This window comes from Acanthaster planci, linkage group LG03 (assembly GCF_054643075.1).
Source record: "Acanthaster planci isolate LZ-2023a linkage group LG03, COTS_SCS, whole genome shotgun sequence".
Taxonomy (NCBI): domain Eukaryota; kingdom Metazoa; phylum Echinodermata; class Asteroidea; order Valvatida; family Acanthasteridae; genus Acanthaster; species Acanthaster planci.
The window spans coordinates 22465008-22484237 of record NC_141779.1 but is presented as its reverse complement, the minus strand read 5'-3'; the positions used below and the strand labels follow the sequence as shown (position 1 = coordinate 22484237).

The 19230-nt window shown below is 41.5% G+C and overlaps 1 protein-coding gene and 1 long non-coding RNA gene across 6 annotated transcripts; one reads left to right on the top strand and one right to left on the bottom strand.

Annotated features, from left to right (window-relative positions):
* Nucleotides 1–509: 509 nt before the first annotated feature.
* On the top strand, nucleotides 510–13837 carry stx17 (syntaxin 17). Of its 5 annotated transcripts, none has more exons than XM_087134127.1 (9): nucleotides 510–559; nucleotides 997–1114; nucleotides 2064–2120; nucleotides 2682–2908; nucleotides 4417–4482; nucleotides 5287–5533; nucleotides 6038–6231; nucleotides 7059–7145; nucleotides 11185–13837. In XM_087134127.1, exons 4-9 carry the CDS (start codon nucleotides 2744–2746, stop codon nucleotides 11452–11454), a joined length of 1029 nt encoding a protein of 342 aa, XP_086990253.1. In that variant the 5' UTR covers nucleotides 510–559; nucleotides 997–1114; nucleotides 2064–2120; nucleotides 2682–2743; the 3' UTR covers nucleotides 11455–13837. The 5 variants fall into 5 exon arrangements, with proteins under 5 accessions (XP_086990253.1, XP_086990252.1, XP_086990254.1 ...); XM_087134126.1 differs by having other exon boundaries at nucleotides 518–619; XM_087134128.1 differs by having other exon boundaries at nucleotides 539–556.
* A 1995-nt stretch (nucleotides 13838–15832) lies between these two features.
* On the bottom strand, nucleotides 15833–19200 carry LOC110991068 (uncharacterized). The gene is made up of 2 exons (XR_015424658.1): nucleotides 18948–19200; nucleotides 15833–17915 (listed from the first exon to the last, which is right to left on the bottom strand). It is a non-coding gene; the product is annotated as an uncharacterized LOC110991068 (long non-coding RNA).
* Nucleotides 19201–19230: the final 30 nt, after the last annotated feature.

The following is a 19230-nucleotide window of genomic DNA, read 5'->3' as shown; positions in this document are numbered from 1 at the left end:
CGCTTCTTGTGAAAAATCGAAGTTGCTTATTGAATGCACACTCATTGAGTGCACACTTGTTACGCACAAAGAGAATGATGGCCAGAGTTTTTAAAGAAATTAAACTATTCACTCCCAAGAGTAAGCCCAGAAGTGCCCTGCCCTAGGCTGTAAAAAAAGAGAAAAAGTAAATCATAGCCATCCAGTGCAGTGGTTGGCAAACTACATGTATTGCTTGATTGCCATGATATAGGAAACCAACTGAACGAAAGATCAACAAAACTGATCACACGCGCACGCAGCTGGACCGCACTACTATGAATATAAGTACGTGCGTTTTGAGGCCACCTAAACTGCTGTCTTAAGTTACTTCTTCAATATTTGGCCAACCTTACAAAATGGTAATGAATGTCTGCAAACAATTAATGAAATTATCTAGTTGTCACGAAAAGCAGAAACTGGAAAGTACGCCGACCGCTCGGATCGTGAATACCTTTTTGATTAGGTAAAATCTAGTTTCAATCTCCTTTCAGGGCATGGATTATGGACTGATCAATATGGAGAGAGCAAGCGTTACGTGGTGACAATATTTTGTGGGGGGGGAGCTTTCTTGGATATGAGTTTCTACTTTTTTGCATGTGTAATGACTGCATATGCGTAGAGTTTTTGTGTGTTTGTAGCTTGATTTTTCTCAGTGATGTTAATTTGTGAGATGGCCAACAAATAGAAAGTATGGAATTCCCCGATTGAAGGTGGAACCTGGTCAAGTTTCCTGACTCCAGAATACAGTTTCTATATATGTAGTCTGGATCTACATGCAATGTCCATTGCGTCATTCATAAACAAAAGGGCTACTTGTACTGGAAGAGGACTGTTTGGCCTGGGCACTTAAGAACTAGGCCTTTGAAAGTATTTTGATACAGGGCAATTGACAGGGTAAGATCGTCGATTTAGTTGTAAAATTAGTAAACCTACTTCAAATGGAAACTTCTGACCATTCGCCATCTTTGATTTCAGGTTTTGGAGCTTGAACTGTTCGTATTGCGATCCTCCATAACCATGCCATTCCGGATTGATTGGCTAAACATGCATGACACGACTTAACATCTGACTTCGCATGGGTGTTTACAAACAAGTAAGTAGCATCCATCTACAGTATGACATTGAGATGAATTATAAGGTGAATTGAATTTGCATAGCCACAACGTAAGTCTGTATTTACATGTACCTACTTCCAGAACTGTAAGGTTTATACAAACTCACTGTCCTTGCTTTATGTACGTACAGACAGCTGCATAAACACATTTTGGCTGTTTGGATTGTGCCAGCTTACCCTTCCATCATAGCTATTTGTGCAGTCAAATTCCATACATGCCATCTTGGTGAAGTTAGATGTCAGATAGGGAGGTTTACCCATAGATGACAGCTGCATTGTGACTGGTCCAATTTGCTTCCATTCCAGTGACTAATCACAGCTCAGTTTTTGTTAAGAGGGGATCAGGAAAACAAAAGGAAAAGATAGGAGCTGCATTGTGATTGGTCAAGCTATCACACAGCCAACAATTATTGATAGTTCATGATGCTGATTTTCTGTAGTGTGGATTGGCAAAATACTCAAGAATTTCACCTTTTTAATGACGATATTAGGTGAATAAACCTCCCCATCTGACATCTAACTTCACCGAGAAGGCATGTATGAAATTTGATTGCACAAATAGCTGTGATGGAAGAGTAACTTGGCACGATCAAAACAGCCAAAATGTTTATGGGAGTTTGTACATGGCTATCATGAAGGTTTGTTTAAAACCTTACAGTTTTGGAAGTAGTATTTACCCATATAATGCTAGCACCAAACCATGACTGTCCATGCACAAAAGAAATACACGACAAAATGTTGTCAACTTTGCATAGGGCCGGGTCACTCGGTGGCTGACAAAACTCTCCCAAACTTCATGAGTCAAAGATCTACGCATTGTCTATTCCCAAAGTCAGGGATGCCAGGTTTTAGGCTTTTCATATAGAATTTTGGGCCAAGTTTAGGCACTAACAAGGTATCATTGAAGCTTCTCTGGCCTTATGTTCAGGATCTGGACAAGGATTTGATAATACCTGACTGGCACACCTGTGACTTTGCATATCGGTACGTATACTCAAGGTAGGCCCAACACATGCCCAACTTTGGTTAGGGAGAAACAGATTTTGAGAATTTAATGTTCATTGGAAACTAATACACGTAAAAATTGGGCATGATCAGCCAATCTGCACGATCACCCAAATGCTGTGTGTAATTCATCAAATCTGCATGAAATCTCCAACTTTACTTTCTTTGTTGAAACAATCTTTCACTACTGTGAATCACAAAAAAGAGGCAACTGACTGATGGCAAAATTATCGACAAGTCATGCACTAAGATCGACTGATCATGCTAAGATCAAGCAGTCATGCATATCAACTGATCGCGCCCAACAGAATTATCAGGAAATGAGTTCAGGAAAAAAAATAGAAGAAGAGATAAGGGACCACAGTAAATGAAAATAAATGATAGCATAGGAGCAGAAATTAGTAGGGGAGGTGAGATCAGAACAAAATCAGTGAAATATAGGGACATCAGAAACAGGAATGTACAATGTAGTCATCCCAGCCATGGCACCCTCTTGAGAGTCCTTTATTGCGATTGATCAGTTTTGCATGACCCCCTCGGGCCTACAGGTAGCTTCACTGATACTGTGTGAGTACAGACAGTACCGCCCCACTGCACGTAATCATGGCAGCTTTCGGGGACGATGAGACCATGACCAGCAGCATGTACAGCGCCATGCAAGGAACACAGCCCCTGAAGCGTTTCGAGCCCTCCGTGCAAAAGTTCACCAAGACTGTCGTCCCAACAGATCTGGAGAGATTGCGACAGCACCGAGTCAACATTGAGAAGGTGCATACATGGTGTTATGCTTATGGTGTATCCGCTCCGAGCAGGAACAAAAGAGGGCGTGTTTTGAAATGAAAGTGACAGTTATTTGGTACACACTCACGAGTAAGCGCAAGTTTATGCGCGTTTGACGTGAATATATGGTCTTAACCTGGTTGGAAAACTTAGTACCATCTGTATTTCACCGGTGAGGGCACACTTCACCTCAGAGTGGATACAGTCTGACTGAGAAAGTTACAAAAACAAAAATCTGTTGAATTTCTAAAGATTTCGTTTGCCTCAATTTTCTTTCTGGGTGATTCATTGTGTAAGTTTTATAGCAATAAGCAAGCATTCAACCCATTCAGAGAAATGTTTTCAGCGAATTAATTTTGGGTTCACAATGTGAATAGAAAAACCCGTGCACTGCAAGATGTCTCCCCTGGATAACATTGTAGCAACAGCGCCCTCAGTTGTCTAGGATAGCGTTTCCATTTCTTGATATTTTAAGAATTGACTTTCCAATGCATTTTTCTGAAAAAGGATGTCCAATACTTCTCAGTCATTGAAGAAGAGTGTAAAGTAGCAGGAACATTCATTGCTGCTAAACTTTAGCAGACCGGTGACCCTCATGTACATATAGATGCAAACATATTTCAGTTTTTTCTGTATGCTAAAATAGTAAGCATTTTGTCATTGATAAATGCTTAACATCAAAAATGTCCTAGTCCTTGGTCACCTTTATATACTTGAAGCTGCTGGTATTCATGGGTGAAGCTGGTCCCTAGTAGCTGGACTGGTGCATGGGCGTTAATTGGTGGGGGACCGGAGGGGACATGGCCCCCACTTTTCCAGGTGGGAGGATACTATACCAATTGCCTCCCCTCCCACACTTTTTTTCCAAAACCTAAATTAAAAATGTCTGGCTTGCAAAAGCATTTATTTGGCTAAAGTAGCCAGAAATTGTCTCAGAGCACACAACAGAGCATCTATAATCCAAAACTGTCCAGGGCCCTTGAGTGGGCCCCGGACCCCACACCGCTCAGAGCTTCGCGCTTGGCGTTTGCATTTGTTCTGATCAGGGCATGTCCCCCCCCCCACTTTTCAAAATGGATTGACCCCCTTGGACTGGTGCCTTTGTTTTCTGTTAACCCTGGGGTCAATCATATGCCAAGTTCGATTAGCCACTACATGTGTTTGGAGACTAAAGGGGAATGATGCCTGGCAACTTATGCATGAAAGCTAGTCTAGGAACATGTACCAGGCACAGTTGTCCATCTGTTGTCAGATGGTGTCTATTCAACTGGTCATAGTCACTGATCAGTATAAGAAATGTATCTTCATTTCTGTCCTTGCAGTGTGAGGTTTATCTCTTGTCACCTTCATGCATCATTCAGTTTCCAAACTGTTTGAAAATAGACAGCCTATAAATGTTTGCATTAAGTTTAATGTTAATTTTGACAAAAGGGGAATGGTTCAAGTTTTTTGGAAGTATTTGTTGCTGTTCAATGGAATTTTGTCGTGGTTTCCAGTTTCAGAAACAGAAAAACTGGGCAAAGCTGACAACTGAGCAAGTCAATGCAAGGCAGACAGTGCAGGTAATTTCTCGATTGATTATGACATCTGGCATTAAATTAAATACTGTTTAACCCTAACTCCCTAGGGTTTGTGCAAAATCATATTAAAATTGGAGGATTCAGGACTAGTAGGGTTAAAATCTGCCCTGTCAGCAGCCAGTGTACTGCGATAAAAATGTACACATTTATATTCAGGTATCACTTTTTGCAGACTAATTTTTGAAGATCTCTGCCTTGCTTTGTCATATTTTCATTTTTGGCAATTGTGTCATTTTCAGTATTGGTTCATGATGCTTATTAGCTCTATATCTATGGCACGTTCCATTTTGCATGACAGTTGAAGAGATTCAATTTTGGTTTCATCAAATTAACATTTACATGTATCTATTCAAGAGTTATACCAATCTATATCCTAAAATGTGAAGGTTCCCAATAATAGATAACTTTGTCCTATGAGTGAAACAGAAGCTCCTAGATACTGTCCTGTTTTCTTCTGAAGGTCAACAAGAATCAATAGGTGCTTTGCACTAACCATGATGAAACTACTTCTCATGGGAGTTACTAGTAATTAATTTTTGCCATCAAGTAATGGTTCAGTCTTAAACACCTCTCTGCCTTTTACTTCAACAAGACAAACCGTACACACATGTATATGACCAATTCAGAACAGGATATCACAGAATATTATGCCATTTTACGCATGGTTTGGAGTCTGTAATTTAGACCATGTGTGATTCGGAATTTAGATATCACTTTTTATCCCTGACTCTTTTTATACATATGATTTTATTCAAATTGTCGTAATGTCTTAATTATTGTTCGCAGCAACTCAAAGCCAATATACGCGAGATGGAGAAGACAAGAAGTCTAGTCATAGAATCAGACCTCCCGTCTTTTGATAGCAGGGTGTCCCCCATCAAGGAGGAGGCCATCCTTGCAGTCATGCAGTTTATTGAGATGAACAACCTTGACCATTCGCCACTTGGGGAGGTACGCCCAAAAGACTCTGATGAGTCCGACACGGACTCTGGTTTGAGAAAGAGACATGTTGACAGTACAGAAGATTTTGAAGGTGAGCCAAGTTTGTGCTTCAGCTAAGGTAATGAATTAACATATCCACTAGGCCCCGCCCACTGTGCACATGGACACTTCATATGTGTTCTTCTCCAATGCCTCTCTATATGTCAGACATAAATCTCGGCTTTGATTGGTCAGAACACAATGGGGCAAGGCTCAACGGATTAGTCTTTTGTTCTTAGTTTTGTTTATTCAGTTAATGTTCAGATCACCCATGTCGCTATGAATGACATCTTGGTATTCCACAGCCTAGTGAGATGAGATTTGAAGGTTTCCCTGGTGAACTGAGCATCCAGAGTACTTTTGCAATAGCATTATCTAACAGCTTTCTCTATTTGTGAGGCTCTGAAGTTTTCTAGGGGTTCTTTTCAGAACCTGAGAGACTCACAAAAGAGTAACTGCCACAGGGTGCTACCATAAAAAGTTCACCCCTACAGTCTAAGTTCTCTGTCGCTCCTTTGAAGATGCTCTCCCTCAATTGTCATTGCTAACTGTTCAGTGATCGCCGCCGAGGATGAAGTCAGTGAGGATGCCTCCGTCCAGGCCGACGATACAAGAGAGAGAGAGTTGGAGCATCTCATGCAGCAGCAGACCCTCTTGCAGAGCAAAGAATCCATGGAATCGCTGGAGAACCTGCAGAAAGACCTTGTGTCCCTGAATTCCCTCCTGCACCAGTTTGCGACACACGTCAGGGTAAGTCATGGAGTCTGTGCTACCGCTCATCTGTGTTGGGGGCCTAGAAGGGATATGTACTGTTTGTGTCATGATGGTGCTCAGTTTCAACAATGTATCAGAAGCATATTTACATGTGAGGGTTGAAGAGAATGCATATTTCACTTCTTTCCAATAATTGTAATTATTAGTGAGGTTGAACAAAGAAAAATTAAAATGAGAAGGATTTGGACTAGCACCTGTTTAAGTTTGCTCATATCATGACTTCAGGTGTCATCCTTGGTCGTGTGGCATGTATGAGTTGACTGAATCTGAATAGCGGTGGCATAGCTAGGGTAAAGTTTCTGACAGGGTATCTAGGGGGTGTAGACATTTTTTCAGTGGGATACTGAATGGTAAATGAACTGTGGCTTGCCTGTACATCGACAGTGCGCATAGCAAAAATTCAAATTGGGGCACCAGGGGGTATAGACTAGAGCCCCAGTTTGATGTTCAAACGTGACCAGTGCAACTCCTCCAGCAAATTGGTTGTTCCATCCCTATTCAAAGTGTAAGCCGAGACCACCCTCTCATGGTTCATTTGATGCTCTGAGCAGTTTTCACTTGAATGTGCACAAACCTGTAAGACAGGAATGCACCTTAGGAAGGGTACACATGAGGAATATGGCAATTGATTCTCCCCTAGTCATGGTATTTGTAAACAATGTCATTTCTAAGAAAGTAAATAAGCTTGGAGACCATGCAAGTTGCAAACTTTGGTCCTCTCCTTGTGAGAAAATTTGGGTCATTTTCCCAATAGTACGTCTATGTCCAGGCAGTACAAATGTCTTCATTTCTTTGTTTTTCAGGTTCAAGGCGAAGCTGTTGACAACATTGCTGATAATATAGACAAGTCGGAGGAGAATGTTACCACTGGTCGCAGACACCTAATCAAGGTAATGTCTTTGTGAAATTGTGGTTTGTGAAAGCCATTTAACTAGTGCCTGACCTAACGATTCACACCATGCATATCGGTTCAACCGCTACCAAACATGCATCTCGTGACCAAATCTGCAAAGAAAATTCCTAGGTCAGCATTCGGAAGGTACCACTGCTGTTCAGGTTTGTTTTTCTAGGTGTTAACCATTTCTGTTCATGACCATTGCAGCCAGGTAACGAACAATCCACCTAGTGTTGTTTGGGGTGCAATTTACCAATACAATTGGTCACAAACCAGCCATTTGACAGCATTTGGGCAACCCCAACTGTTTCAAAGAGTTAGGTGTGTGTTATAGTATGTGCCAACGTCATGTTTTGTCCAGACCTCTTGCCAGTAGAATCCAGTTTTTATTTGTGTCACACTGTCGTGGATGAAATGCCACACTGACATGTTTTAGATGAATTGTGCTGGGTGTGAGCCGCAAAAGATGGCGAAGGTTGAGAAACTTTCTGTAGATGTTTACCAACCATAGTTGGGCAAGTCAAACCACAGAGCTACAGATGGGACCATCCCAACTATAGTCTGGGTTGATTTCATAGTTGGGGTGTAACATGATCCAGTCACTTTTTGTAACTGGCCCTCAGCTGATTTTTCAATTTAATAGGTATGTATTTGTGCCGAGGGACAAATTCTATTCACACAACACCTTAAAATTTTACCATGTAAACCAACACAAGTCAGAAGCTACTCAAGTAACCCCATAAACTTTTTAAATTAGTATAAAACGTAGGCATACTAATTAAACAAGTCAAGTTCAATTGTAACTTTATCAGACACTATTACAGTCATTTTGAGACTTAAAGTATTTGCATGCCATCTATTCCTTCTGTAATCTTTTTGACGTTTTGTGCGCCTGAGTTCGCAGTTTACAAAGTAGTGATGTACCCTTGCAAGGGATTGTATATTTGGGGACCCCGTTCCTATAATAGAAGGGAGACCTACATTTTAACTTTTGGATTCACCTTGGTAGATGACTACGACATCATGTCCAGTAACTGTAGAGTAGTTGTTTTGAAAAGTGGGCAGGCTTTGGAGTTGTGATGGAAATTATGAGGGGAAAGTGTCAGTGTCACACGTGACTCGTGGTAGATTCAAATTTGCATGGCTGGTTTATCAGTAAGAAAGTCACATTTTCTCACAATTTACAATTCGAAATTTCCCCAAAAATAGGGTTAGTGTGATAAAAAAAGCATTGCCTTTTATTTTTGGGGGGCTGACCAGTTTGCAAGATTTAAATGACCAAAAAATGGGGTCCCAAATATACAACCTGCCCTTACCTGAGTGAGGTTGGATCTCAGGTTGCAGGCCTTTATAACCAGGCCCTAAATTGCCGGCGAGGACCAAATCACAGTTTGCATGCTGTTAAATTCTCTGCCATGGCATTTTGTAGCGCGTGGACTGGATGGTTTGTGGAAAAGAGAGATGGAAGCTACCCGCACGGCTGCCAGCTTGTATGCCTGAAAATATTGGACAAAACGGTGCCCCTGCGACTTTGCTCTATTCGATGATGTAGTGTAGGCCTAACATTTCAAAATGGCAGTGGGCATCTTGACTGCTTTTAGGGGCAATACACTTTGGATAGAGACTTCTTTAAGAGCCGTTTGTTAAGCCACTAAAAATTTGAAAGAGAAAGAAAGGTGAAAAACTGAGCTTTTGTTTTATGTATGTCTTGAACCCCTGAGACAGCTTTCTGAATATTTATCACTGTTGTCTATATATGACAGCTTATCCCTAGCAGTATAGCACAGAACAACCTCAACCCCATGGGCTGCGTGCGCGTTCCTTCACTAGCGCAAGGCATGGTGGGAACCAACATGGTACGGTACAGCAAGATCGTACCCATAGGAACAAGATTGCTCATAGAGAGCTTACAAGTACAACTAGAGGTGACGCGGGGCAAGTATAATTAATTATCCTAAAACACATGAACAACTTGGAACCTCACCGAAGCCTATGCGTGCACGTGAAACGCGCACAAGTGCAGTGATGAGACGTGACGCTCATCTAAATTGATGACGTCAGAAAGATAAAAAAGCTTCATGCGCGTAGAAGTCTACGGACGTACTGAACCGCGTGAGCACGTAAGCGATAATGCCAGCGTAATCGAGCACAATCTCGCCCTGTTTTTGTGCCAGAGTTGCATAACGTAAGAGAATAGGCCTGTCATCTCCAGCGTTACGGTTATGTCCATGGCGGGACCATCATGAGCGACTGGTGTCAGGCCTATTCCTTTACGTTACGCCAAGTTGAAGTTTGCCCAAGCACAGGGCGACGTGATTATAGATTACGCTCCCATGTAACACGCTTACAAGATCACGCAGTTCAGTCCGCAGTCTTCTACATGTACGCACATGACTTATTAAAAATTATACTGAGGTCATCGGACCTCGGATGGGCCTAGTGAATATAAATATTTTTTTAGTATAGTATTGGGCTACGACATGGGGCAATGGAGATATTAATTTCTGAAAATCTGGCATGACGTAGTAAAAGCTCGTTTTAAAAAAGTTTAAAATTTCATCCTTCTTTTAAATGACAAAACTCCATAAAAAGGATATACCGCCTACAACGCCCAAAATGTGTCGACCCTTTCCAACGTGCATCGTGATTGGCCAACACGTTGCAAACTCTTGCAGGCGCACTATTGTGAATCGCCCGTATTGTTCGTGCGTAATGGGACGATTTTACGCGTCCAGCGCACGGACGTGCATAATAAAATCTGGACGCACAATGCCCTTAATCAGCTTATTGAGATCATTGAATCAACTCGCGGCCATTTTACCGAGCCGAATACAAAGCTTTCCTGACAACGCCCGCCTTTGTTCTTCCAGACGTCAATGGTAGGAGCCAACCCACACTTTTGTATTCGGCTCGGTAAAATGGCCGCTGGTTGGCCTTTTTTTCATACAAAGGCGTTGCAAGTCCAGGTTTTTTTTACATACGTCCGTGGTCCAGCGTCACCTCGTGTGACTTCGTTGTTAGTAACAGCGCCACCACGTGCCAGCTTTTTCTGTAGTGCCGTGAATGGAAACTTGGCAATACGCCAATACAGAGTGAGCTCGAAAGAATGCACTGCCAACCATAATCCAGCTACTAGAGAAGCGCGTCCGGCAGTTGTCCTGACACGATGGTAAATTACAAACGGAATGCTAACTGATATTCCCACAGTTTCTCTGGCTTTGTGCCACAGATCTGCCTTACCCGTATCTATCCCACGCAAATGTGCACTTTCTCTCCCGCCTACGTATCGTCTGATGGCTTTCAGGATTATTCTTAGACAGTGACGTAAATCTGCCTCGACAAGTGGAGGACTAGGGATCAACATGAAATTCATGAATGTGTAATGAAATGTTTATACTAGCTATAGGGGCTAAAAACCAACTCGAAATTAAACAATCTCGAAAATGCTGTATTATCAGAAACTTGCATTTACGATGCAGAGTAGTGACATGTAATAACCGATTCATTGCAGTGGTGGTTCAAACGTTTTAAACGTCTTAACAATGACATTTGAAAGATCGACGTGCGGTTCTTATTTCTTATCCCATCTGCGCAATTTTCTCTGTTCAGCTTTTGAAGGGCTTACATTTCCCAGTGTGGTATACCTCATCTCATTGGCCCTGTTGTCATTACACCTTTCCCCTGTGGAAAGAATTTCCGCGGTGGTTTGTCCTTCAATTGTAGTCAACAGTTTTTGCCTTGTTTAGCAGGATACGACAAAAGCTGGACAACGTTGTTACCTGGCGGTTACATTTCGTCGTTTTACTGTCGAAGGTTTAAAAAACCAATCCGTAGAATTCACCACTAGTTTGTGGAAAGCCTCTCCCTCGAGATTCTGTCGCTTCAACAGGGGGATTAGGAGATCCGTCAAAACAAGGCGAAACAAGAAAACAAGAAGTTCATAAATCTTTCTAAGCCATAGCTCAAGGTGAAGTTGTTTTATGGAGGAAATGTTTACCAACTATCTTAATTGATTGTTGTTTTTCTGGTTATAGGCCTCCACAATAAAAGCTGCCGTGTTGCCCGTGGGCGGCGCAATCATCGGTGGTTGTCTCGGCGGCCCAGTGGGTCTGTACGCCGGCCTTAAGGTCGGCACTGTGGCCGCCATAGGGGGCAGCGCTCTGGGCTTCGTCAGTGGCCGGCTCTTGAAGAAACGCAGGGACAAACAGGCAAGCGTGGAGCTGGAGGAGATGGACAGGGCTCAACAGCCGAGAAGAAGAGCCTCTGATCCGGGGCCTTCCAGCATGGAGAAGAAAAACAGATGAAGCTGGGCTAGCGACTCTGGGGAAAAGGGAAGAAAAAAAGTGCACCAAGAATAGCAGGGACGCTGGCAGTGAGAGTGAATATCCTGAGCAGTTAAATGTAAGACTTGACGGGGTTGTTTTGCCGAGGACTATAGTTTTGATCGGCTGCAGTATCATCCCAACCCTTGGTGTTTAAGCACACAGTTTATCTGCTTTGTGACGGAATCCACGGGAAATAATGCGCCCAGTATACTTGAAAACGTGGTCGATGAGATTTTTTCAAAATTTATGCACCTGCTTCAACTCGGCACAAAGGCTTTGCTAGTTCTGAATTTCTCAGTGCGTTGTGTGTTTCTTTTTACAATTGAACTTGATTCTCCTCAGTTTATCAGTTTATTTAAACGCATAGAAATCGGAAGTTCTATGAGAATCTGCATGTTTTTCATTTGTTTATTTATTGTAAACTGCATGATGTGACTTGCCATATCTGTGCACATATCTTGCTTTCTTCGGGAATTCTTGTATGTGTAATAAATTGAAATCTAGAATAGCTTCCCAGTTCAGTCATTAGTGTCAAGGTATTAATACCTTAAAGATATGCCGCACAAATGCGAGGTGTTTAACGAAAACGTAAGCTGTTGAAAATTCTTCTTAACCAAGAGTTATAGGCCAGGGCCGTTTTCCAATACTCGACTTCGTCTCCGTCTCAGGCCTCGTCCCCAAAACCAATCCCCGATTGTGGGCCTGAAGCGTTTGAATTACATTGGATTACTGTATTTTTTGGCTTTCTTGCACCTTATTTGATGTTTTGTGGCACTATTGGACTGATTACTGCACTTACAGCTTCAAAGTCAGCTTATAAAAGACAGTTGAAGCCTGAGACGGAGCCGAAGTTGAGTATTGGAAAACGGCCCTGCAGGAAGCACGTTAAAGTGTCCAGGATAAAGATATCATATACCTCTTGCAGATGGTTTTGTTTGGGTTTTATCTTTTTATGTTTTTCGAGGATTTAGTAATTATGAAATTGATGTACAATGAATTAGAGGGAGTTTGGTTTTTGGAAGCAATGGGAGACTTTGAGAGGCATGGAGCCGGTCCTTTTCCGCGGTTGTACGCGTGCTCAGAACTTACGCGCATCAACATAAAAAGGACCGTTGTGTCTGCCGCCTCCAAGCGTCTCAAAGTCCCCCTTTCTGGCAAATCTATTGCTTAAGAACACAAGCCTCTTCACTGAAATTTCCTTCCAGGGGTTGGAATCCGCACCTCACAGATCGCCGTTTCGTATAATTTTGCTCGATTGTGCTAATTTAGGGCTTTCCTTTTCTTCCATTTACCCTGGATGTGATGGTGTCGCGCGTTTAAAACTCCATTCCACAGTGCTCTGAATAGTCGTGTATTTGTACCGTTGCTCTAGGCGCGCTCAACTGACCTTAAGGGACAGATGGTGCTGGCGTGGGCGCAACATGACACAAATGCTCTGTTGATCAAGAGAAACAAAGAAATTGTATTGAATATAGTCCTGTATTCATTTGATTCCTGATGGAGACATTCCTCGTTATAGCTAAGAGGGGTTTTTTTTACATGTAATTATCACTATATGTGAATATGTACATGACTTTGTAACGAATAAACGTAAAGTACACCCAGTCTGAGACTAAATTTCTGGCACAGTTTCTTAAATTTCGCAGTGATAAAAAGCATTTCCAAAGAATTTTAACAAACTTGAGTCAATGAACTCATGAAGTATAGGAATGAAGGTCTTATACCAGTTGTATATTTATTTTTACAAAAAGGTTCATTGAGGGAACTTGTATGAATTCCTTCACGTGTAAATACTGTAGTTTGCAACATGTGACTGGCCCCCTCGAAGCTAGTGGTTTCGGTTGTGTATTTAGATGAAACGGCATGCTCGTAAATTGCACGTACAAGGATTGTATTAATCGGTACAGGTTTTAGTGTCGGTAAGATTACTTGCCATTTTGCTGAGTTTTCAAAACCCGCACTTTTCCCGTCAAGCCCTCGTTTGAGTTCCATGGCAACGCAGTTCTTTGGTCTGTATCAAAACTTTAAACTTAGCAGATAAGTTTCAAGGAAGTTTTGTCTTTTAATAGTTAGATAAGCCGGAAATTTTCATTGTTATCGAAAGAATTGATACACTTCGTATTTCTCTGTTTCTGGACACCCAAGAACTGAGTTCAAGTGTGACCAGGGGTCTTTTATTATTGCGTGCCTGTGTACAATCACGAAATAACCAAAGGAAGGTATGGTTATTATTTTCAGTTGAAGCATCATTTTACTTTCCCGTCATGATTATTCATTTAGTCACCAAGTAAACCGTTAATGAATTGTACAGTACATGTTCTCCTGAAGTGTGTTTAGGGAATAAAAAAAGGACATTGTCAAATTTTGAGGGTCTTATTTTTAATATTATTTAGAAATATCAGAAACTGGTGTTTGCCAAAATTCCTTGAAATGGTCTAGAACTATAGTTTTAGGAGTTTGATAGAAATCCCTTTTCTTCACAACGGACAAATTCTGCGTAATAAAACTGTCGTTTTTGTTTGACACGGTGCAAAGCAATCAATTCCGCAAATCAATCAAATCAAGTTGCACACACTGCAAAAACTGGGGTGTTAAATTTAACACCCGCGGTGTTATCAGAAGACTACACCAACACTTTTCACTGGTGTTAAAATTTTGGTGTTATTTGGTGTTACTTGTAACACCTTCTAGTGCACTGTAACACTTATAGGTGTGCAGAGTAACATCATCAGTGTTAAAGTAACACCCTATATTAAGGTGTGGTCATCTGATAACACCCAAAAGTGTTCAGTTTAACACCCGAGTTTTTACTGTGCAGGCGATAACCATCGCTATCAGCAGACCCACAGTGCAATTTCATCCGTCAGCGCTGACAGATGGTAAAACTCGCAGGAGCCATTGTCATGATGTACGAAACGAAAGTTGTTTGGCCACGCTTTCAATTAGTCTGGTTCCACAGTCCGGCGACCGTAAACGACTCTTCAGAAAGCGAAGATGAGATATAGCTGCAACGTGATTCACATCATCTCCTGCCCGTGTGAGAGTCAGTGTTAGACCTATACCGTACTACCTTAAAGCCACACATTATCAAACGAACGATGCATGGACGAGGCTATTTCGTATAGGAAGACCCGCGTGTGCCACCTTTTCACATTTTTATCGTGCACGAGAAAAAAATAATGGTGAACTTACACAAAAGAAAAGAACAAGTGAGGTATATGTAAACGAAAGCAAAACTACAAGGTATGGTGTACTGACCAAAAGGGGTAAAATAAATCCAGTCCTTAGGCTTTATGAAATATTGATGCTTTGCGTAATGCATCTCAATACCTCGTCTCACTTGCCTACTGAAAGCATCTAACTATTGCTATAGAGAGATAAGTGTGATACCAATATTCTAGTCTTACCCTGTGTTTCGTCATCAAATGATGCTTTACATGCTATTTTCGTTTCTGTCTCGGTTTATCTTTCGTTGCACACGTGACTGCTGTCTTTCTTTGCATTTCATCTGAATGTCAGTGACCCTACCCCGTACAATAAACGTCTTCTACTAGTACGTACATGCTGCATGTGTCTGTGAGTTAAAAATTCCACACACACGCTTTAATTTTTCGGCCCAAAGACGAGGGGGAAAAGCGAATTACAATGTAAAGCATCTTAAGTGAATTGGAAATAATGCACGATTTGTAAACTTGAAATGTTCAGTTTTCAGACACCAAAGTCCTTAAAGGAACGAAGCGATTGGAAATATACCTTATTGAAAAAGAGAGCTTTGGAATGTTTTTCCAATGTAGTGTGTAACACTAACACGGATAGCCACGTGGTCACGTAAAGGGGCGTCGTCCGCTTCGGGGCTCTGAATATGCATGGCGTTTCTGCGTCAGCATATGCCCGAGGCCAACTTTGTACCGAGCTGTTGCTTTCACAACTAGTTTATTCAAAAAGATGCCTACGTACGAATTGCTTAGTTTCGATCAGCAGGTATAAACACTGCCCATTGTGGTCAAGTATTGAAGGCCGCATCCTGAAAGTCTTCCAAAGGCTTACTGTTTTCCTTAGCCAAGTAAATTTCCCTGTAGGTTTTTGTGAATTTTTATGTGTGGCCTTTGACAGAAGTGGCAAGTTTCTTTTGCGTCGTAAGTGTTATCGCTGTGGTTGCTTTTTGTGAAGAGGGGTTGGTTCGTTTTTCCACTGACGACCAGCCATAGCTTGTCGACCTACGAGCGTGAGATAGCGTGCAAAAATCTGTCGAATGTGGGTGCCCATTAAGGGAAAAAGACATGCCCTACACACTAAACTTCCTCCGTGGAGGGGACTAGTAACAACGCAATATACTAATTTTTTTTAATTAATCTCGTTATTTTTCTTGCATTCTCAACTTTTATTTTTTCCCTCGAATTTCGTAACACAAAACGAGCAAAACGTTTAACACAAGCAAACGGTGTCGTGGACAAGTATACTGAACAACGTTTAGTTACACTGATGCTTAAAGTACTGTGTAAGACATGCTTGCTGGGAAATTTAGCAAACTTTGGTAGGTTCATTACATTTACAGTCAGCTGTTCATACATCCCAGTGGTTTAGACAAAATAGTTTGCAAAAATGACAGATTCTTTCACAGTCTAGTGTCATCTTTCCCCAAACGTGATAGCAAATAAACTCTCTACGATTGTATAGCTTTTGATTTAAAAATACATCAAGGTTGGCCGTGCCTTTGAGACTTAGGATTTTTGGCTTTTTGCATGACCTGCCGCAGTGAAACATTAGATTCAAACCTAAAAAACAACATTTAAATACGTGTAGGGGCCTTGTACAAAGAAAAACCGCCGCACAAGCGGGTTCTTCTTCAGTTCTGCACTGAATTACTGTGGTGTCACTTTGTCATGAGTTTACCCTTTCCCTCTGAGCCATGTCTGACAATATGCAGTCGTTTTACACGTAAGACATATAGCATGAACAGGACCACAGTCATATGACTTTTTTATAAATCGATTTACCATTGTTGGACGACCTTTCAAGCGGTTAGTTTGTCTGAAATATTGAAGGCGAAGTTTTGTCTCGGAGCCCTTGAGACACTCGGCAATCAATAACTATGGTTTAGCCAATTTCAGAGATTAATAATGCAAAAAGCGGTCGCTTGTGCGGGATGTTTGATCGTCGACGTCGTGAGAAGATATGAACTGTCATAGTCGTCTTGCTCTTACGAGCGATGCATCTTTTATGGGTACATGCTGTGCACAAAACGTTCATTCCAGGCGTCTATAATTCATGACTGCATAGGGCTCATCCAGCGTCTTGGGTGACGTCTTTGCTGTACAGCCCACGTCGGATCATTATAGTTATGCATTCTTGTATTAGATACACGGGCGATTCGTAAGCTCACATGCTCAATATAGCTTTTCATTACGCATTTTAATGCCATGACAAAGATGCCATGCTTCACTGTGCTACTGCAAAGATCTTTTTTTCCGTAACTCTTTAAAAGTAATTTTGCTGCCCCGAACGCTTCATTTTGGCCTAAACATTACCGCAACCAATCCAGCTTGTAAAAAAGATACCTCAAATGTAAATTGTGTATCACAGGCATTGGTCGTAAACACGAAAATACTCTTGTGTAGAGGTATATTATCCCAGCGTTCAACAGATATGCTCATATACTTGCTGCGGACAATCAACATCATTTGCTTAGGTCAAGACTACATTTCCAAGCTTTGTGAAGTTGGTGTTTTCAGACAATCTGAATTTTCTTCTTTATTCTTAAGATTCTTAGAATGGAACTTTTCTAAGGAAACTTGACCCGTACCCCAGAAACTTATAAACATAATATTATTTGAACCGTGTTACCTTTTTTCTCATTCTGTTGGAACGCAAAAAAATACGCAAAATCATATGTAAAGAGTACGAGACGGGTTCACAAAAGAGCCCATAACTTTCAATCGTGCCTAGCAGTTTTATAGGGCCTCTCCTTCCTCCAAAGTAAATTAATGACTTTCTATGTGTTTAAGTTAAATATTCAACCTTTTTTGTCTGTAGACCTACTTTTACATTACCATAGGACGTAGGCCAATATTTCTCCACTGAATATGCGTACATTGTTGCTGTAAAACGCCCAACGATTTTTACCTCAAAAGACAAGCTCTCTAACTGATATCGTCTATATACATACAAAATTTAATAAATTAAAGTGAAATAAATGTACAACATAGTTTGGGTGAAATCATTTCACAGCCAGATTATATCTTCTGATTCTAGTCTACGCTGAGTGTTTGAGACATAAATTATTTTTAGTCGTCAGGAGGTTCACCGCTTGCGGTTGTGTTCTCAAAATGTGTTTCTCCCAGAGTGATGGAAGTGGTAGGTAATTGTGTGTTTGCTGCGGCAGTCGGAAAGGTGGACGCGGTGGTTGCATTGAGGTCCTCCACATATTCAGTTGATCCCACCTGTATACCATGGTGAAAGAGAAAATGGATAGGCCTATACACACTACTGAATAAGAGACGTCTGTGGAAAATTGACGAGTTTCCCTGTAAAGTTCGAAAAGGATGTCGCTCGGGAGTTCGTACGTCGTCTGGGTTCTAGTCATGAACTCTGTACTCCGATGAATATGTAATCCACTTGTTGAGGAAGACGCACGATTTGGACATACCTGATGTGCCTTCTTTTTAAACCTTTGTTTGCATCGACGGCTTCAAGATAATGCAATTTAATACGCTCGAGTAGAACCATTTTGTTGCAATGAATTTCTATACAGAAATACCAAGACCAAAAGTCTCCGGTTTCTGGTCAGCGCGCGCGTCGCCGTAGACCTGTGCGTCGGCAAAATAAAAAAAGTGTTTTATTTGATTTAAAACGATGTCCAAAAGCTGCTAAACTTGTCTAATCGACTGGAATTCAGTTACTGCGTAATTTTAACGTGTTTTTGATGGGGTACGGTTAAGTAATATGTAAAGAAAAGGAGTGTCTGTAGTTCCCCATACATTTAGTCAGGCACTCTTTTCCAGATGGCGTCATTTCTGTTGTATACATTCACATCTGGGAACCAGACAAAAGAATTGGTCTTATGTCCTGTGTACATATACCAGCTGGAAATGCTTTTAAACAGTAAAAAGTGGGGGGGCCAATCTATTTTAGTGTTGGTACCCGTAGTGGCGGGCATTACTTGTGCATGTAGTCGCGATGGATATCAAACGTTACACGTACATCATTTCCAGAAAAAAGTGAGGGTAAAAAAAAAGCCCCGTCGCTGCAGCACTTCTGATGCCAGCTCCTGACTAGAAACCGGGGACTTTATTTGGCCTAAATGTTAAAGTATTTTTCGATGTGTGTATTAATATTATAGCAGCGGCCGCCTTGACTAAAAGCCTTCAGGGAAGCTACCCTTCTCGTAAAAATGAAGTTTGTGTCAAACGTCAAATCATCGAAGGTAAGTTAACTTAATGGATCTTCCGTATAGAATTAATATTTTGCAGTACCTCGTCAATGAAGTGTGGAACGTAGGTTGAGCAACCTCGTTCTTCGCTGCCGTCATTGCAATGCACCTCTCCATCACATAGCCACTCCTCCCAAATGCACTGTGATCTGTCCTCACATTTGACTTTGTGAGCAGGGCACGAGAATGTTGCTGTGTGAGGATCAAAGACGGCAGTGTGAGTGGGCCGTAGAGTTCAATCAAGCTAACAATGGGTAGGCCCAACTTTATTATTCATTACCTGTTTGATTCGGTTTTTCTCCAGTAAGTAAATTGATTGGTCTCTC

What these genes read in the sequence shown, in the direction of transcription:
- stx17 (XM_087134127.1), top strand. Translation starts at nt 2,744, where the DNA reads ATGGCAGCTTTCGGGGACGATGAGACCATGACCAGCAGCATGTACAGC. An exon ending in AGTTTGCGACACACGTCAGG is followed by an intron (nt 6,232 to 7,058) that starts GTAAGTCATGGA and finishes TTTGTTTTTCAG; the next exon opens with GTTCAAGGCGAAGCTGTTGA. An exon ending in GTCGCAGACACCTAATCAAG is followed by an intron (nt 7,146 to 11,184) that starts GTAATGTCTTTG and finishes TTCTGGTTATAG; the next exon opens with GCCTCCACAATAAAAGCTGC.